The 21,628-nt window shown below is 38.1% G+C and overlaps 1 protein-coding gene, 1 non-coding gene and 1 pseudogene across 8 annotated transcripts in view; 1 reads left to right on the top strand and 2 right to left on the bottom strand.

The window, feature by feature from the left end:
• The window catches only part of LOC131327382 (uncharacterized), a 55,049-nt gene that overhangs the window by 21,774 nt on the left and 11,647 nt on the right, over window positions 1-21,628 (bottom strand). For 2 of the 7 annotated variants that reach the window (XM_058360520.1, XM_058360517.1), the window contains exon 7: window positions 18,490-18,690. The exons of 1 other annotated variant lie outside the window; for it this stretch is intronic. In XM_058360520.1, the coding sequence (XP_058216503.1) occupies window positions 18,490-18,690 (201 nt within the window). Of the gene's footprint in view, window positions 1-18,173; window positions 18,691-20,736; window positions 21,043-21,628 lie in introns of those variants that run through there. 4 more of the 7 variants (XR_009200285.1, XM_058360518.1, XR_009200286.1 and 1 more) reach the window with 4 other exon arrangements.
• Window positions 1,018-1,125, top strand: LOC131328110 (small nucleolar RNA snoR100). The gene has a single exon (XR_009200392.1). It is a non-coding gene; the product is annotated as a small nucleolar RNA snoR100 (small nucleolar RNA).
• On the bottom strand, window positions 1,445-9,269 carry LOC131326776 (uncharacterized; annotated as a pseudogene).

Below are 21,628 nucleotides of genomic sequence, written 5' to 3'. Positions count from 1 at the left end.
AGGTCTCTTGTCGAAACACTATCATGAAAGAGAAATGCCATAAGGTTAAGATTTGCCAAGGCATCCAACTCAAAATTAGTTGACCACGAGCAGACAAACCGCCCAGAGTCACAACCTCTAACAATTTCCCACGTGTGATTCCTAGCTCGCACGTGGATAGACAATTGATCAGAGAATCTCATTTAAAAGCATAGCTGTGATACCATGTTAAAGCATGATCCAACTCAAACTCAAATTCTAATTTTGGAGATGATAATTAACCAATTTGGGCAAGCTTTAATATGACCTATCACCAATCGATGAGATGCCAATGATCTATAATGTCGTTTGACTTAAAGATATCTTCCATTAACCTCAACTGCCATAATACAGAAATATTCGGTTTCACCCACTAGCTGAGTCAGCAGAAACATGAGCATAGTTTTCTGGAGACAATTCATAAGTAGAAGCATCAGCATAGTAGTTGTGCTCATTAAGCACAACAAAGCAGACATAAGGGATTAACAGGGAAAGTATGAAGGATAATGCTATGGTGTTTACCCTTATAGTGTCCCCCGTTATGTCTTGTGTGGTTCCAAAAAGTGGTTTATTATGCCATTTTTGAAAAAGTGTTATGACCTAATATAATAATTAAAAAAAGATTATGCCCCTAAACCACAAAATGGCATAACATGGATCAAGGGCATAATCTTTTTTTAATTATTATATTATGTCATAACACTTTTTCAAAAATGACATAATCAACCACTCGAAGGCATAACACAATCACCCAAAGGCATAACACTTTTTAAAAATTATTACAAAAACGGCATAACATAACCACTGGAAGGCATAACAAAAAACCTTTAGGAGGCATAACTGGTTTCCCCTTTTCGGGTTGGGGACACCATAGCATTTGCCAAGTGGGAATGTCACTAAACAAAATAGTACTGACATCCTTATAAGCAATAGACCCCTAATTTGTGGTAAACTTGTTAGTCTTACATTTTCGTTGTGCATACCGATGCTCTGGACTATCAATGAAGGAAGCATGGTAATGTGCACATAAATTGATTTGGGTCTCTAGGCCTGCCCTCTCTGATGCCATTTGGCTTTGATTTGGGGGCATGGTTTTACAACAAAATGTCCTTGTAGCTCCTCGGTTCTTAGAGGTTTAGGGGGACCACTGTTTTAGTGGTATTCTGAGAGCAGCCACTTTGTGCATATATTGCCAAATGTTAGGTCTGTCTCCAATCATCCCCTGCCCATACCCCTAATGATTGGGGACTAGATGGGTTATGTTATGTTGTTGTTGTAGTTATTTGCTCTTTGCATCTTAAGTTCACAAATTCTCGGGCTCAATTTTTCGCTCTTCTCATTTACGTATTTTTCTTACAGGAAAAAGGGGGAAGAGAATGGTATTAACCTTGTTAATATCTGCAAGGCCTCCCTCAGCCTATCCATAGAGAAGATATTCAGTTGCAACACCTCCCAGTGAGATGCACGATAATTAGAATGGTTTCCAATTCTGAGCTCAATAATGTATGGGACAAATTTGAAATGTCTCTGTGCAGCATTTGTGAGATGAGAAAGAAGGAATCATACTGTGGCTGTTAGCTTTCCAGCATTTACCTGCATGACGATAACAACAGTAATCAAAGGATATAGACGAGAAACCAACAAAGATAATCAAAAAAGGTCAATCGAAAAGAATGATATTTATTTCAAGTTACCTAGGGCTGATCTAATGAGATGGTAATGGAAAGAGTGGTATTTACTTGTGATTGCCTAAAGAAACAAGATTCTATAATCTCTCGTGGAAAACAATTTCAGTTATCTTGCAAAAAGATCCCATGTCGAGACCACTTTTTCCACTTCCCATCACCACAACTACAAGAGAACAAAAACGAAAAAGGAAAAGGACAGACAATGGAGGTATGAAGAATAGCGCACTTAGAAAACTATATTCAGATGAAATACAAAAAATTAAGAAAACAACCTACTTTTTCAAGGAACTCAAAATCCACAAAAGCATCGCTTGAACATTGAGAGATCCTTCCTTCTTCAAAGCTTCCAAACTTGAAAGCATATATCCCCTTGGAAGTATTCCTAGCAAGTAGGCAATTAAGAAATGGCCAGCTTCATGCTACATCAATTTTTTTGTGGTAATCAGTTGAGAGGAGATCTTAGCAAACGCATGACCAATACACCAAAAAATGAACAGGAATATCTTTAGCCGACACAAGTACTGATGAAAATAGCACATAGTAGAAACATATAGATGAAAACGTACTGCTGTGAACACATTTCATTAATTAAAACCCCCCCCAAATCACTTAAAGAACTCATTGCAAGACAAAGAAAGTTTACTAGACAAAAAGAATTACTCACGAGAGAGAGAGAGAGAGAGAGAGAGAGAGAGAGAGAGAGAGAGAGAGATGAATCTTACTGGGACAACCCTATTGTGGTACTTTTGACTGAATGTGTGGCCAATTGTGTCAAGAACCAAGCTGCTGATTCTGCCATTATAAGAAACCTGTAAAAAGATGGTTATACAGATGATAGATAATGGTTGTACACATTGCTATGGCCTATGCGTGTGTGTGCGCTTTTGATTGAATTTGAACCTAATTTAACTCTTTTCAAAGGAAGAAAGACGCAAATGAGTGAAAAACATAATGTTCGAATTGCTAATCATATTACAACAATAGCATCGGCGGTAATGCAAGCAATCTTTTCAGACCTTTTGCAGACAGCACACTCTAAGCACAAACATAACTGATGGAAAACTCGTTGCAAATATTGCCGTATATTTAAATAACCCATTGCTTGTTGGAGCTCACTCTTATATCTTTCTTAGTCACTCTGCCCTCAATCTCCCAAATCTTCTCTACGGAGGAAGGGAAACAAGAGGAGCCATTTATGTTTGGAAGGGCGAGAGAGAATCAGAGATGAGGAAGCAAGGTTCATGTTTATGGCACATACATTGTGGTTACTTGCAGCACTTGCCCAGGATATTTTTTCGTTCAACAAGACTTATAGAAAATTTATGCCTCATTTGTAACTAATCAAACACAAAGCAAATGATCCCCAACAAGTTAGTTACCTTCTTCATCTTGGATATATGCATTTCTAGAAAAAGTTAGAACATGTCGTATTAGCCTTCACTCCTTAATTCCTTGTTGAGTATTTATTAACGAAGACAGAATCCATGAAAGGTTCAAGAGCTGTATGAGATTCCATCGTTATGAGTTCAGGCTAAATTTTTTCGAAGGCCATGATCCAACCTTCAATCCGAATGGAAACAACTTGATGGGAGATGAGTTGGTAAAGAGCAGTAATCAATGGGACTTGTTTTCTCCCAATGGTTTTGGGGAAGCCTAACTTCAACCCAGAGGTGGATTCTGTATTCTAGTCTCCAACTAAGGACTCATTGGATTGCATGTGCAAGGACAACATGGAATGGCTCTCTAAATGGTTCATATCCTCTGAAAAAAGGCACAAGCAGATATTTCCACCTTCAAGAGGCATTTGGCTTTACATGCCTTGGGGTACCTATCAATGTATGATCTGCAAAAACCTTTTTGGCTATTGGAGGTTTATGGGAAGATGGCATTACTTTCGATGACAGTACCCTCAAGGGTATGCCTTTTGATAGATACAGAGTGTTTGTAGTTACTGAAACCAAGGAGCACATGGACGAGGAGTTGACACAGAAAATCAAAGGAAAGTCTGTTAAGATAAGAGTGACTGAAGACTCACCATAAATTGCCAACCTCGAGAATAAAGCGGTGAATTCCAGCATGAAAGATAGGTGCCTGTGGAAAATACAATTGATACCAAAATTACGAGTCCATAGTCGAGTGAGAAAGATGATGACATGGCACTTGAACCATATAAGCTCAATGCGACCAATGGTAAGTCGTGGCCAGAAGCTGAGCTTCACTCTGATAATGCCAATAAGGGTATTGATATTCAAGATTCAGATCTTCGGGAAGAGGTACTAGTATTGGGAGAAAGAGAATGGTGATAAAATAGTGAGTTCCCTACTCATCGACTCTCATGATATTTCAAGCCCCTCTTCTCAGATGCCCTTGGCCAACCTCCTTGTAAAAAGGAAATCCATTCAAGAAGCTGAAGGTGGCCTATCTTCAGCAGGTCTGATATTTGGACTGAAGGAAGAAAATTTGAGGAAACTAAAGAAGAAAGTGAAGAAATCCAAGGGCGGGAAGAGTTGTAGGCCTTTAGCCTACGAATGGTGTTTCCTCTTATCGGAGGATACTCGGAGCCAATACATCAATCGAGCTTTCTTTAAGGATGCAGAGGGTGTGACTGATGAGGGGAAAGCACTGGGCTTGAATTTTTATGGAAATTAACATGAATGCATGCAGAAGATCATTCAATCTGGAGCCAAAATTGCATATACCATCAACCCGTGCGGATTTGATCTGGTATTGGGTTGGCAAGAAGCTCCCTAGAGGAAGGGGACTAACATGCTGTTGCTGCAAGAGAAGAAATGGGTGAATCTAAACCAAAGGAGTGTCATAGCTCTTTGGGTTTCAGAACATGGAGACAGTGAAGGCTAGAGTTGCTGTTTTTGTTCCTTTATAGGTGTATTTCCTACTTTGATCTTGCTTGTATTTTGGTGCCTTATATTTCCAACCCAGTGCAAATGTTAACAGAGAGATACGATCAACTTCACTATTGCCTGCATAATGCAACATGTTTTTATGACGACTTGTAGAATTTGTTATTGCTAACTACAAAGTTACCACGTCAGACATCCAAAAAAACAGCAAGCCGACAGAGAAGTAGAAGATTTGTTGCGGATTCAATCCAAACACATTACATGCAGAGATTCCTCCTACAAGACCAGCAAGCTGTTATTCCATTCAGTTTTAGTTCATTCAAACCGTAGAGCCTCTGGGGTACCTGTGCAACAAATCCACTGATCAAATAGAGACCTCGTTGTACCACAAAACTGTAAAACAAACTCGAATGCACCTGAGATGGACAAAGGTTGTTACTTGTGTAGAAATACTAAGAAATAAGATGGATATCCATGACTAGCAATGCTTTTGATTACTAGATCAGTAGACTAACCAGAAAACACTCACCATTGATACAATCTTATCGAGATCCTATTTCTTAAACATTCTAGGGCGGGTGGGTTCTCTGGTCGATCAGGGGGTCTCTAGGGTCTCTACACTGGTTCAATTTGGCCCACCTTTATAACTTAGAAAAAAAAATACAGCAGCAGAACTGATGGTACAAATGCCCTATAAGTGGCCCTTCTCATTCTCTCATATATTCAAGAATCTTCAAGAATTTGGGGGAAAAAAGAGATTGCACTCTTCTTTTTAATCCACAGTTATGTATTCATGCCATCAACAATTTAAAAGAGACCAACGGTGTTTTGGAAAATTTAGCCGCAGCTAACATGGAAATACTCATGAAGTACAGAGATATTTTAGTATAGGGAAAAGTTATTCAGTGCTGTTGAAATCCCACGTCAATATGCGGTGGAAAGAGCCTTGAGAGCCTATCCACCAATCAATGGTATGGGATGGAAGATCCCACACAAATATATGGTGGAGAGCGCTCTTGTAGAGACCCATATTTAATTTTCCAAATTTAAATGTTGTTATGTGTTAGGAATATAAAATGTGAATAATGTTGATTTAATGCTTGGGAGTTAATGTGATAATGTATGAAAGTTGTGTGAGGAGGAGGATGTGCATTATAGTGAAGGGGGTGTTAGTGCAATTTGATAAGTGTGTGTGTGTGTGTGTACACACACCACGGTTCACATGAGGGATCCCACACTTTCTTACGGTGCGGGACTCCCCCTTCCAGATTGAATTTCGATGATCCGAGCCGCTTAATGTGTGCAGAACGTAATTTTAAAGGTACCCGCAAGAAATCAGCAAAAAAAATAACCGAGAAGGGCTTCATCTGAGCAGTTTTCATTGAACGGTTCAAAAAAAACCACGGGATCCTTAAAATCACGTTCTGATTACTTTGAGCGGCTCGGATCATCGAAATTCAATCGGAAAGGGGAGTCTCGCATTTTATTAAAATGCGGGATCCCTCACCGGAACCTGACCGTGTGTGTGTGTGTGTGTATATATATATATATATATATATATATATATATATATACTGGGCGGTTCCGGGGACACTTAAAAAAATCCTCCAAATCTTAATCTCATAATTCCCGATCAAATTTTGATAATCTGAGCCGCTCAATGTGTTCAGAACGTGATTTTAAGGGTGCTCGCGAGAAACAGCAAAAAAACTAGCAGGAAAGGGCTTGATTTGAGCAGTTTTTTATTGAACCGTTCAATAAAGTTCAATAAAATACTGTTCGGATGAAGCCCTTTCCGGTCATTTTTTTTGCTAATTTCTCACGAGCACTCTTCAAATCACGTTCTGATTATATTGAGCGACTCGGATCATCAAAATTCAATCGGAAACTTGGGGGGGGTTTTTTAAGTGTCCCCGGAACCGCCCCGATATATATATATATATATATATATATATATGTAGAGAGAGAGAGAGAGAGTCACCTTCTTATAAGGACCTCCTTATTTTAATAAAATGCGGACCTCCCTTTCCCGATCTAATTTCGATGATCCGAACCGCTCAATGTGTTCAGAACGTGATTTTCAGGGTATCCGCGAGGAATCAGCAAAAAAAAAGACCGGGATGTCACGCCCTCGATTTTCAACATAATTAAGTAATACATTTCAATAAAAGAGAAACCTCGCATATCATATACGTTACCCAAAGGAGTTTCCCACCTGTTTAATTTACAAACAAGTCCTTAAGTTTAGATAATTACAACTTTAGTCAAAAGAAAATTCAATAGTAATTATTTACAAAACCATCTTTAACGAATTGAGATCTTCACAAAGATGACGAAATAACCTGTGACGTCAGCTTCCAAAAGTCTTTTACTGTCAAGCACACAATGCATGCAATCTATTGTCCGGCATCAAAACTTGAAAAGAAAGATTTGGTTGAGCTACACTAGCCCAGTAGAGAATTCTAAGCTCAAGCTATATGTAGTTTGAATGAATCATACACCGAGAATGAATAAGTATGGACAGATACGCCTATAGTACAAGTGACTACCAACAAGCTGCAAATTATCGCCTAAGAGTCCTAGACTTCACATCAATGTCACTAGCCGTTTACTTCTTTAACTAGTTACATTATTAAACTCACGTCATTCCACATTTGTCTATAATCAAATCAAAACATCTTATTATTCTTCGCACGGTAGTATAATCTTTCTCGTGTCCACATTAATCTTCATTAAATCCCTTTATTGTAAAACCTTTCTTTTCCTTTAATCCGGTATTTCCCATCAATAATCACGAGGGTCACCTCGGGTCTAGTTCCCTCGAGCGCAGGGTCACCCCGAGTCTTTTCCCTTAATAATAATAATCAGTTGGGGTCACCTCGGGTCTAGTTCCCTCGAGCGCAGGGTCACCCCGAGTCTTTTCCTCCAATAATATGAATCAGTTGGGTCACCTCGGGTCTAGTTCCCTTGAGCGCAGGGTCACCCCGAGTCTTTTCCCTCAATAACGACCACTTGGGTCACCTTTCACACTTTTCACAATTCGACATCCTTTCATAATCAATTTCATCATCCCTTTGATGGTTATACCACTGAATTTTAATTAATCATTACATGACTCCACAAATGTACATGTTCATGCTTTTTCACTGGTTTACCCATTCACATCTGACATAGCGTATCAAGCTCGTACATATAATCCTACCATACTTTATCCGTTAGTTTCTACACTTGAGCCTCATAGAAAGAGTGTCAAAAGGATTAAAAGACTTGACGAGTCGAGAGGACACAAGTTATTTTATCATCTCAAACAATTCCTTCTCACATCGATTTTCGCTTCAAGCATTCTAAACAATCTACCAATCCACCACGTTGATTATATTTCAGACCGTTCCAAACTGTCATCCATATCAAGACTCCGACTAATTAATTAATACACGCCTTTTCCTTTAAGCATACCACAATCCCACACGTCCTCACCGTACCTCTAAGTACATTTCCCGTACCTTCACAAGCCACATATTAACCCACGACTAGACTCTACGATGCCCGATTATCTAGTTTCTATACTCGGAGTCCGTAAAAGCATGTACTAAAGGAATCTAAGAATTTTACGAGTCTCGAGAGAGAACGGATTGCAATACTACTCGTCGAATCCCTAGACATGTTCACTTTAGTCCATTGGATGGCACTCTAAGTGAGAAACGAGTAATGCTCACCAAAACACTTGGAAGGATGTGTAAACAAACTCATTAGAGTCAATGAAAAGCTTCGACATGTGAGTTGAAAGATATAGAGAAGCAGCTGAAAGATACTGCAGCTGCTCAATCTCCTACCGGTAGGCAGGCAAATCCAACCGGTAGAGAACTAGACCTACCGGTAGGTGAACAAGTCCTACCGGTAGAAATTGAAGATAGTAAGGCCAACATTCTAAATTTATGCTTGACCTACCGGTAGGTGAACAAGTCCTACCGGTAGAAACTGAAAACAGAAAGGCCAATACTCCAATTTGTGCGTGACCTACCGGTAGGTAAGGAACTCCTACCGGTAGAAGTTACCTACGGTGAGCAGCTTTTGAGCTGCTGCTATACGTTTGAGCTGCTTGCTAAGAATTTCTCACTTGTTCTACCGGTAGGGAAAAAGCTCCTACCGGTAGGGAATCGATTTTCTGGTAAAGTAACAACATTCTACTGGTAAAAAGGACGGGTCTACCGGTAGGAATCCAGGAAGAATAGACAATTCTGACAGCAACTACGAATTTTCAATCCAAACTTAAACACGACATTACAAGCACGATTCATGCACCAAATCACTCATAAAACATATAAAGAGAGGTAGAATTTCCTACCTCAAGTCGAGAAGCGAAACCCACGCGAGTTGAGCAAGCCCTAGCTCTCCAAACTTTGAAAAATAACTGAATACTCCTCCTCCGAGCAAGACCCACCAGATACGAACCACAATACGCGTAGGGATGAATGATTGAAGGTTGATTTGAGTTGATTTTGAGTGGGAGTGGAGGAGAGCCGAGAGAGGGATATGTGAGAGTTAGAGAGAGAGCCGAGAGATAGAAATGAGAAAGAGGAAAGCATTCCTCTGGGAATTTTATTGGAAAACCAAGGAGAAATTATCTCCTACTTTTCATACCACACTCTCTCACGTGCACCTTTTGCACATTTTCCCTTATATCCTTCCACAAATACGTCATTCCATATATCCACACCGTTTATCTCGACAAGCCGTACAATTATATAAATAAATAAAAATAGGCCTAAAATACGGGTCTCTACACGGGAAGGGCTTCATCCGAGCAGTTTTTGTTTGTTTTTTATCGAACAGTTCAAATAAAAACTGCTCAAATCAAGCCCTTCCCGGTCATTTTTTTTGCCGATTTCTCGTGGGTATCCTTAAAATCACGTTTTGAACACATTGAGCGACTCGGATCATCGAAATCCGACCGGGAAAGGCGAGAAATGGGGAGGTCCACATATAGGTCCTCATTTTAAGGTCCTTGCCTGAAGATTTCTCTCTCCCTCTCTCTCTCTCTCTCTCTCTCTCTCTCTCTCTCTCTATATATATATATATATATATATATATATCGGAGCAGTTCCGGGGATACCTAAAAAAACATCTAAAAAAACACCTCAAATCTCAATCTCATAGTGTGTGTGCATATGTCAAGAGTATATATATAACATCACCTCTCTCTCTCTCTCTCTCTCTCTCTCTCTCTCCTCCAAACTTGAAACCCATCAAGATCCACCACATAACCCATGCATTCAAGTGTTCTTAAGCTTGGGAATCGCTTGGCTTGGAGAGAGAGTATTTGGTTGATCTCGGAGTTTGAAGTTCTAGGGCTTTGAATCGAGCTTGAGTTTGGGCTTTCAATCTTTGAGGTAGGGATTTTATGTCTCCTTTATGTGTTTATGAGGAATTTTGGTGCCTTAATCGTGTTTTAGATCCTTGTCTTGAGTTCTAGCAAAATTTGTCATGTTTGGGCAAATCGCAGAAAATTTCCCATGTACTACGGGTAGTCAGTTTTTGGACTACGGGTAGTCATTGATCAGAACTGAAACTTTGGGTTCTACTACGGGTCGCCAGTTTTTGGACTACGGGTAACGGGTAGTCATTGATCAAAACTGAAACTTTGTGTTCTACTATGGGTAGACAATTTTTGGACTACAGGTAGTCATTGATCAGAACTAAAACATTTTGTACTACTACAAGTAGTCCATTTTTCCACTACCCGTGGCCAGTGATCAGAACCTAAACATTTTGTAAAACTTTTTCCCACTACGGGAAGCCACTGCAGAATTTTGTAAAAGTTCCTATTTTCACATTCTAAGGTCGTGGTTCGTCCCAATGGGTTTTGTTATGAATCTTTATGGGTATGAGGACTTTGTTTTACATTTGACATGGAGTATGATGTTGACTTGATGTATACGACTTGATACATTTTGAAATTTTCTAGCAAAAAGGGAGCATGGAGAGGGTTTCCCCTTGCTAGTGCGCCATTCTCTTCTATATTCCGTCTCGTAATGGATGTTGTCTACAACTGACAAAGCACCAAAACATGTGGATACACCAATTTTCAAAGGATTTTCGGTTGCCAGCTGCACCAATTATCAAGCCAGTGTTCATTTGAAAACTGATTAAGCATATTAGACGCAAAATTACCAAGTTTGAAACCTGCAACATTGGTTAGAACAAGTCGTGGAGGAAAGAAACTTACAAATTAGTTTACGAGAAGAGGCCTATCCAAAAATCAGTAATAAAAGCCAATTCCCTCGGTTATGTACACACAGAATTTTCTATTAACTAAGTAATGATCCTCTCACAAGCTTCAGCTTTTTGGAAAACAACTCTATTGAAGTACAGATGTAGCCTTGAACACAAACATGAGAAAGTGAAGAACTGTGAAGGCATAATTCCTCAAAGGTATTAGTTGAGGGAAGAAAACACTACTGTCACTAAAAAGTAAATAAAGAAAGATAAAGGAAAGAACACACCTTAATAGACTGGATCAATGTAGGAGCCATCCCTGCCTTATAGGGGCAAATGAAAGATCCCATGACTTATGAGTCAACATCCTCCATGTGATCTCACCTTCAAGTCATTACTGAATTCCAAAGGAAAGACTTAGAAAACCAGCATCAAAACTAAACCAGATAATACATTCTACCCCAACCCGTTAGAACACAGACATATAACCCGCCATAGCTAGCATAAAAAGGAACACATAATCCCTTGTGATGTGAGTAAAACAAAAATTAGGGAAAAACAGCAAGAATAATGGCAGCTATTAAAATGGAGCTTAGAAGGATAATTTTGCTCTAATCCTACCATAAAACACACCGTGAAATATGAAGATAAATTTCTCGGTTTTAAACATATGTTACAGTCCGTCCAATATGCTTTAGGTCAAACAAAACGGGCTTTATTTATTGGTCAAACAACAGGAGTGCAAAAAATCAGGTCACCTTTTAGCGCTTGGGAAAGCACCATTTCGTGGGCACAACTGATTGTTGTATCCAATATGGCCCTAGATCCAAACAGAATGCATATTCACTCATCTATTATGCCCATATCAATAAACTTGACTTGAGTGATAAAAATAAAAAATAAAAAAAACCTTGACTTGCACATTCTTTTTTTATTCTAAGATCTATCGAAACACAGACTAACATAGCAAAACATAAAAAATAATTCACTTTCAATTGCTTTCTAGATAACCTTTTCCTTTAAATATTGCATGAGGAAAATGGGTACACAAATAAATAATGGAAAATCGAGAACAGATTAGGGTTTCTTCCAATGTTGTGGTTGTTTTGGTAGTTTGACAAAGCATAACACATCCTTTATTTCTAGTATGAAGACTCTGATCATTCTTTGCCTGAAACAATTCTATAGATGGAACCACTTATGTCACTTACTCATGTTTATTTGGTTATCCACTAACTTTAGTAGATCCGTCCAACATATTCTAGATCCATCCTTTATCAGAGCGCAAAATATTATGAGGAAAAGTTGAAGGACCACAGTTTGCTAAAAAATTTCCACATCAAACAAAAAAATGAGAGGTATATGACAACAAAACCAAAACCTGGAACATTACGTCACCAAAAACCCATCATTATTAACGAAAAACATTCATAACTCCTAGCCAAATTTGGTGTACAGCAAACAAAACAAACATTCAACAAGAAGAATCACATAACTGAATAGAATCAGTCATATAGAGAAAGACCCAGTGTTTGACACGAAACCAAAATCCAACCAGTTACCTATTGAAATCAAAATACAGAATAGAATTTCAAGGGAAGAGAAAGCCCTAGCCTTTAAGATGAAATAAATCAAACCTGGACAATTCCAATTCGTGGTGTTGCTCCATACCTACATTCATAAGGTTGCCGTCTTGATTTGAATTTATCTTGTAAGCTTAGATATTAGGGAAAATTCATACAATAAAAACCAACCACCTATGAAGCACAGGTATGCCGGAAAAAGTCGCTATGCATACGGTACTGGTACGCGTGCGTACGGCCCATTATGGCAACACGTACCGGGTACGATGCAGTATTTGGGGACAGCGTTGGGAAACCATGGGGACGACATCGGTTAAGGGCGAATAAATGTTCTGTTCATGTGTTTACCTGAATCGATGGGTCTGCGAAGATGGTGATTGGATAGTCGATGATACATGGAGACGCTGAATCGAGTCTTGAAGGTTCGATCGAGAGATGAATCACCGGTCTTCTTCGCAAATCTTAGTTTCTCTCTCTCCCACCCCACGAATCACAGTTCCTATTCGTGTGTATGTGTATCGACGATTCAGAACTGCAGCTAGGGTTTTACTTGGTTGTGTTCTTTCAACGAGTGGAAACATAAATCTTATACCCTAGTTTGAACGGAACATGCAGAGAGAGAGAGAGAGAGGACACGGTTGCGTGGCTTGAACATCGCGAAGAGAGAGAGAGAGAGAGAGAGAGAGAGAGAAAGAAAGAGTTTGAACTTGTGGGCGCTCCTCCTCATTGTTCAACTTGAACTTTGTTGTACCGTTACTTCGGCACGTGTAGGGTTTGGTTCAAAATCTCATAGGCTACAACAAAATAAATAAAAGATTAGTACCAGAAATTAACGAATGTTTTAATTTTACAACGGTTGTGTAAACACAACACACAACCAATCTCTAGCCGTTTATTGTTGTAATAAATAGTCAGGATTCGTTCAAACTACTCCTCATAAAAGTTAAACTTTTCCTCGGAAGAGTTTTTTTTAAATCTAAACCGTCCAAATACATCTGGACGGTCAGAATTACGCACACAACCAACACAACGGTTGTGCAAGTAGCATTTTTTATAGGACTAAGTGTATCTAATTCCAAGTACTTGGATGTTTAGTTTCTAAAAGGGAGGCTTATGTGTTTGGTTGAGAGTTTAGTTTAGTTTAGTTTAGTTTAGTTTTGGTAGTGGGTGGAGAGAGAAATAGAGTAATGATTAAAGATAGAGATAATGATTGGAGAAAGAAGTAGGGTAATGATTGGAAAACTAAACTAAAACTAAACTAAAATGGCAAACGAATAATATTCATCCTAGAAGTCTAACAGACTTATGATTTTGTCCTCCCATTTTGAGCTATTTATGAATTCGTCCTCTTACTAGTTTCTATACCCTTAATGCCCTTTTATTGTTATTATATTATATATAATATTATATTATATATAATATAGAGCGTAGAAATTGGGGACGAGATCATAATCCCTTTCGTCCTTGCGAGAATCCCGTTTACTCCGACTACCAGATCTCCAAAATTTTCGGGTACACATCCCGCAATTCTCGTTGTTGATATTAATCGACTATATCCATCTTAAACAGAACCCATCCATTCGATTTTAGAGCTCAAATTTTCGAAAAACCCTAATTGGTATAAACCCAAACGAATCAGAAACCCAATCTCGTCCGCCCTCTATTTTTTCGAATACCGGCGGCACACTACGGCGAATGCATTCTCCCGTCCTTTCAGAATGGGTTTTTTTTGCGGAAAACTTCGCGACGGCAAAAATCAATCAAGTTGTACGTGGTTGAAGCCAGCGGCGGAGAAGAAGGTGATGAAACCGACATGGCCAGATTTCGTAAGTCTATCCCTTAAACCCTCTTTTGTTCTTCGGTTGTTTTGTTTGGATTTGCCCGTTGGAGCTAGGTTACGCTTGTAAAACTGATTTGTTTATGCCCATTGTGCTAAATTTGTTACTATGTGTCGCAATAAGGCATGAATTAGTGGGGTAATCAGCTGGATGTCATGATTTAGTGAGATTGAACCCGATATTCATCAATTCATGATTTGGGGTTCCTAATTAAGTTTGTTCCTGTGTGTTCTAATTAAGATTATTGCCGATATTCATGAATTCATGATTTCGTCATGAAGTAGATATGTCATGTTTTCCTAAAAATATCGATTCCTTAAATTGTGCGCGTTACATTTCATGATTTCAATGTTATATTGTTTATGTCATGTTTTTTTAAATTTTGTTCGAAGTAGATTAGGAACGGTAATGTAACGTTGTAATCGTCATGGTAATGTAACCTTTAAACGTCATGGTAATTTAACCATCTAACTATGTAACGGTTTGAGTAACTCCTCTCCTTTTTTTATGGTAATTTAGCTATGTTCTGTGAAACAAGATACATGAAAAGTATGACTTTTTCTTTCCTGGTTGGCCAACTTGAACAATGAATAAAACATGTAAATATGTGGTCAACTGATCATGTTATATTCCTAAAATTATCGATTCCGAATGCTATAGTGTTTATGTCATGTTTTTTTAAACTCGGTTCGAAGTTAGATTAGGAACGGTAATGTAACGTTATAATCGTTATGATAATGTAACCATGTAACGCCATGGTAATTTAATCATGTAACAATTTGATTATGTCATGTTATTTTTGGTTTTGATGCAAATTTAGCCATTTTCTTGAAATAAGATCAGTGTGAAATATGACTTTTTGTTGTCTAGTTAGCCAACTTGATCAATGAATAAGTCATGCAAATATGTGGTCAACTTATCATGTTATATTCGCCAATGACATTTTGGATGCTATATAAACCGTGTTGCATGAAGTAAATTTGACAACATGAATTTATTGTCAAGTGATGCTAGTAGGTGGTAAATTGGCCATTTTATATTGGCCAAGACTAGTGTACTTGAAAAGAAGCCAATAATTATTTGTTAGTGTTTTATAAAACATGGTCACTTTATCATGTACGTTTTTAACATGGCCACTGTATCATGTCTGGTTGACCTAATGGATTGTCCAACATTACTTTAGGAGTTAGGGGAGCTAGGTTGAAACAAAGAGCAGTGGATCTAGATGATGCAATGGTTGAAGATACGCCACCTTCGAAGATAAAGGTATGAGACCACAAGAAATTCATGATGTGGAAGGGTCCTCGAAGATTCGCACAAGTTTGGGAGTGTAGCACGAGGGATTAAGGCCAAACATCCGGCAATACTATAAGAATGAAGATATCGCGTCGAAACTACGGAAAGCAGCATGCCAAAGCATGCGGTCACTAATAGTTAAAGCATTCCTAAGTGATGTTTAACATTTGTGGAGTTCGGATGCTGGTACCTGGTATTCCCGACGTTGATTTTGCTAACTTGGCGAAGATAGGATGCTGTTACTAGTTTTTGGAACCCTTTGTTTGGGTTTTTTGGGTGTCTACTGTTTTTTTTGAAGTTCTGGTACTACTTGCTGAAATATAATTAGTTGGTTGGATGATATTATCATATTTTGCATGTACCGAGTTGGAGTGTCCAAGCACTTTTGGGTGGAAGCTTTTCAATTGGTATATAAGCTTCAGGTGGTTTTGGGCAATTGGTTCCCCATTATTTAGATTGCAATACATAATGTAATCTTTTGATTGTGGGCATTTAGAATGTAACGAAAAATTGACCACTGATATGATAAACTGATCATGAATTATGCTTGGATCTGGGTAAATTATCAAACATGGATAATTTACCACCAAAACTTGTATTGGCCAACGTTTCAAAGTCCATTAATATTATGCAATGTAGAATGCAGAAAGACGATCGTTTGGAGTAAGGTAAGACTAAACTACCAGATGTGGGACCTTAAATACCAGGAAAAACTTATGTTATCATCCGAAATAAATGGAACTGAGAAATCAATGGGATTGTTGGAATTTTGAAATTTTGAAAATAATCATCTCTTCCCCTGTTGTATCTCATTTTTAAACAGTTTTCATCCATAGATTTAGGAAACAGTTTCATCCGCAACCAAACCCCCCCCCCCCCCCCCCCCCCCCCCGAATGTTTAATATCTATATATAAAATAGAATAAAGGGTAATAATGGTAATTTACATAATGTAAGGATGAAAACATAAGCATGAAAAAAAGGTGGGATGAATTCTTACGTGGCATGGATAAAGAGGATGAATATTTAAAAATTCCTTTCTAAAATGACTGTCCGGATTATTAGTCTCAATATTAATTTTATCCCTATATGGTATGGGGTACTAAATAATCTGGGTAGAGGTGAGATTGAGTAGGATTAACAAAGAAATGATTGTTATAAAAAATATTCGGATGATATTGAAATTATTCTCAAAAAGTACTTTCAAAATTATCTTAGGTAAATATATATCGAAAAATGTCTTTCCAAATATTTTTAATAAGAAAACTATTTTCATAATTTTTATTTCAAAACTTTCTTTTTCCAAAAAATAATTCTAAAATTGTTTTCACAAATTTTATTTGTGAAAAATTCTAAAATTATTTTTCAACAGCTAGTTTTTTTGAAAAAATATGTTTTCAAAACGCTTTTTGAAAAAAACTAAATTACTGTAAATATTTTCAAAAAACATTTTTAATAAAGTAGTTTTTGCAAAAAAAAAAAATATCTCTTTCCAAAAATAATTCGTAATGAAACCTTTTTTGTTAATTATTTTTGGAAAACTACTTTTTTCAAAAAAATGATTCAAAAGTTTCTTTTTTTCACTAAAAAAAACTTTTTTCAGAAACTTTTTTTAAAATTTGTTTTTAAAAAAAAAACCTATTCCTTATCCCATGTGAATCAAACATGGGATCCCATAGAATTATACTAGATGAAATTAATCCAGGACAAATAGCCCAATGACTAACAATCTCGGGACTATTAATCTCATAGATTTTAATTTGCGAAAATATACATTTAGGAGATCTATGAGATTAATAGTCCAATGACTAACGATCTCGGCTCTCCATACATTTACTCTTATTTTATCCAAGTAGTAATTGGGCAAAAGTATTAGGGCTAATTTTATAATTTCGTCATTACATTTACCCTTTTAGCAGAAGTTCAGAGTATGCATTTAAAATTCAGAGTGTACATAAACGCAGGACAATTCTTTTGTTAGAATGTCCACATGTGTCTCTCACCATCGTCAAACCCACTGGGCTGATTATGGAAAAAAAAAACTGTATGTTTATCAAAAATGCTACTTGCACAACCGTTGTGTTGGTTGTGTGCGTAATTCTGACCGTCCAGATGTATTTGGATGGTCTAGATTTTAAACACACTCTTCCAAGAAAAAGTCTAACTTTTATGAAAAATAGTTTGAGTGAATCCTGGTCATTTATTACAGCAATGGACGGCTAGAGATTGGTTGTGTATTGTATTTTACACAACCGTTGTGTGTGTAGCACTTTTGTTTATATATAGCCAATGACCTTTATTAAATCAAGACATCAAGTCATCCATATGTTAAAAGACACTTAAAAAAAGGACGAGATTGGTGTTCAACTTGGGATTGAACAATAATGGCTAGAGATTAATACGATCTAATTTTCATTGCATATTATTGTACGTGTATCATAATTTAGTCTAACAGAGATTCCATCATTGAGCAACCAATATCGTGTCACGCGAGAGCCTCACGTAGAATGAAATGAACTTACTTCGAATAGATAGAAAAATTCTTGATCTAAACGTCATATAGATTGTGCAATGTGATACTCCGACTTTTCAAAACAGATTTTTGACAACTCACTTTGAACCGATGCTTCAATGTATCACTGCCCATTTCCTCAACAAGTCCAACACCACATAAACTCATAAATTCAAACCATCTAAAACAAAACTATTTCCCAATAGACCACTCAAACTAATACTACTTAAACCATCTAAAACACAAGTAATTCCCAAAAGAGCAAAAGATTAGCCTTAGCCTTACTTTTGTGAACAAGTACGTTACATTTCAAAGGCCGAGAGAGAGAGAGAGAGAGAGAGAGAGAGAGAGAGAGAGAGAGAGAGAGAGAGAGAGAGAGAGAGAGAGAGATTAATTACAGTTTTCCAACAAGAGGAGGGGGGAAAATGATTGTGTGGGATGTTCCAAAACATAGTTGTGTGCCAAAACATAGTTGAACCTAAATGTCTGCAGCATTTGTAGTTTTCTCAATAACATCAATGCAAAAGCCCACAGATCTTCCCTCAGACATGGCCTCAGCTAGTTTCGCCCGTGCTCCTTCGTGGCGACGCAACGTTAGGATAGTGTTAAGAACAGCCCATCTGACCTGTGAATCTGCTTTCTTCTGAGTGAAACCCAAATCTTTTAGCAGCATATCCAACTATCGCAACAACAAAAACTGCCTCAGCTATGCGACCACATGAACTTGTGTAAACATTATAAAAGAAATAAAAGACTTTTTTTTTTTTTTGCACAGCATTCAAAGAAGACTATTTTTCGCATGGTCAACAAGGAGAACTGAACACCGCCCTAGGATTGTGCCTAATTGAAGTTTACCCACCTTGTAAGCGACTAAGAAGCCATCAATTTTTGCCCTGTGACTTCAGCAAAGTTGTGGTGGATCAATAGCAGATGTGGCGTGGTTTGCTTATTTGCCTATTTGGGAATGTGCCTCTAGTTGAATGATTGAGTTCCTTTTGACATGGAAAGGGTTGAAACTTAGTTGACCAGGAGGAGTAGAGACAACAGGGACTGCAAGAAGATTTGTTTCTATCCTTTGATTTCCTTTTGCACAAATGTCTATACTGTAGAATAGTACTTTTGGAACTTCACCTAATGATTATGTTTCTGTTGCTAACCAAAACACCTGTATACTTCTTTTCTGTCATGTTGTCAGACAGAAATTTTCGTAAAATCTCAAGTAGCAAAAGGAATAAATGAAAATCATCAAAAGCATTATGTAACATGGACACGGATACGAATACGGACACGGGACATGGGATACGAAAATTTCAAAAAAACGGGGATACAGACATGGCAGGGGACACACCACGTGTATAAATAAATAACTATATATGAGTATATATATATAAACCATTGTATGTGAACAAATGAGCTTTCAGTGTATACATTAATACAAACCATTTTTCTGTTTTTTCTTGTATACATACACACACATATATACAGACACGCAAAGAGACAGACAAAGAGACGGGGGGGGAGGGGTGAAGATGAGAGAGCTCCTTGTTGACCTAGGGCTTTGGAACAAGGAGTCGACTTGATCGATCGATGAAGAAATTTAAGTAACAAAGGCATAATTATTAACTCAAATATTTTGAATAATTTCATATTAACCTTAAAAATTAAAAATATTACATTTTGACCCAGCCGTGTCCCTTCTTGTCCCCTATCAAAAAATAATAAAAATTATTAGCGGCGTGTCCAATATGTGTCCCCGTGTCCAATACGTGGATATGGCGCCCTTTTGGACTGTTGGTGCTTCATAGCAAAAGCATTGAGGGGGAGGCGCTGGTTCTGCCCATTAGAGGGACAACCCCATGAGGCTAACTCTTGGGCTGGGCCAAAACACACGACACATCCAGGTGAGCTGGAGCACAGATCTTCCATGGTGTCGGAGTCAAGATCATGCCTAGGCTGAGGTAGGCATGTTGGCATCCCACATCAAATGTGAACATTTTTTAGGATGGACTTGTAAGACGGTGCATGAAATTTCGAACTTGAAGGCACCTCTGGGCTTAAAGCATGGAGCGACACTCCTATGAGGCCAGAGCCTAAGTAGCACATACTTAGAGGAGGCTGAGCCACGAGTCTTATAGAAAGTTTCCTTATCAATGATCCTATCAATAGCATCATCCTAAAAGATGTGGCAATGGTTCCAAATGAAAGGCAGAGAACAAAACCATGTCAAGATGGAGGGGGTAGGGGGTCCATGATGAATAGCTTTTGGTTTTTGTCATGGCTCCATAAGAACCTTAGGGAATGTTTGTAACGCATAGGAAACTGTATAACCATCGACTATTGTTGAAGTGACTCATTCCTAGAAATTCGGAGGCATTAAAAACAATAAACTGTTGGAGTTTTCATTTCTATCTAGCACCAACACGTTTGATGTTTAAGAAAAGAGCTCCAGCGAGAAGGTTGCTAGAGATCTCTTGTCGGAACACTATCATGAAAGAGAAATGCCAAAGGATAAGATTTGCTAAAGCATCCAACTCAAAATTAGTTGACCACGAGCGGACAAGCCACCAAGAGTCACAACCTCTAACAATTTCCTACATGTGTGATTCCTAGCTTGCACGTGTATAGGCAACCAATCAAAGAGTCTCATTCAAAAGCATAGCTGTGATACCATGTTAATGCATGATCCAACTCAAACTCAAATTCTAGTCTTGGAAATGATAATTACCCAATTTGGGCAAGCTTTAATATGACCTATCACCAATAGATGAGAACCCAATGATTAATGCCGTTTGACTTAAAGATATCCTCCATTAACCTCAACAGCCGCAATACAGAAATATTACTCGGTTTCACCCACAAGCTGAATCAGCAGAAACATGAGCATAGTTTTCTGGAGACAACTTCATAAGTAGAAACATCAGCATAGTAGTTGTGCTCATTAACCGCGACATATCAGACATAAGGGATTAACAGGGAAAATCTGAATGTCACTAAACAAAATAGTACTGACATCGTTATAAGCAATAGACCCCTAGTTTGTAGCGACCCGGATAATTATTTCATGGAAAATACGTCAATATTACGTGTGGCATTGGGGGTAATGTGTAATTAGTTTGGGGTTGGGGCCAATGTGTAAGAGAGGGAAAATATGTAAATATGTATAGGGGTGGGGTGGGGTGGAAATCAAAACAAAAACAAAAAAAAATCAAAACATCTCTCCCCCTCTCTCTCACGTCTCCTTCTCTCTCTTTACCCCTCTTCTCCAAACTTCATCTCCCACAATTCCTCCACAAAACCCACATCAAAAACCTTCAATCCTTGCTCCTCCAAGCTTTAATTTCGTGGGTCTAGCTCGGTGGGAGTTGGTTCGCCTCGGTTTTGGGAGTATTTCAAGATCTAGGGCTCGATTGGCTCGGGGGAAGTTCATACGACCTTGAGGTAGGGATTTCTTACGCTTGTTATGTGTTTATATGTTGATTATGTTGACAAATCGTGCTTAAACTCGTTGTTTGAAGCTATCCCTGTCATTTCCGAAAATCTGCAGAACAGGGTCTTCGGTTTTTGGGGTTTTACGCCTTCTTAAGCTCAGAATTGAATTTTGGTTCCTTCATATGAAA

The sequence above is a fragment of the Rhododendron vialii genome, chromosome 5a (genome assembly GCF_030253575.1).
Source record: "Rhododendron vialii isolate Sample 1 chromosome 5a, ASM3025357v1".
In the NCBI taxonomy this organism is placed as follows: Eukaryota; Viridiplantae; Streptophyta; class Magnoliopsida; order Ericales; family Ericaceae; genus Rhododendron; species Rhododendron vialii.
The sequence above is the reverse complement of the archived record's forward strand: the minus strand, read 5'-3'. Positions and strand labels throughout refer to the sequence as shown.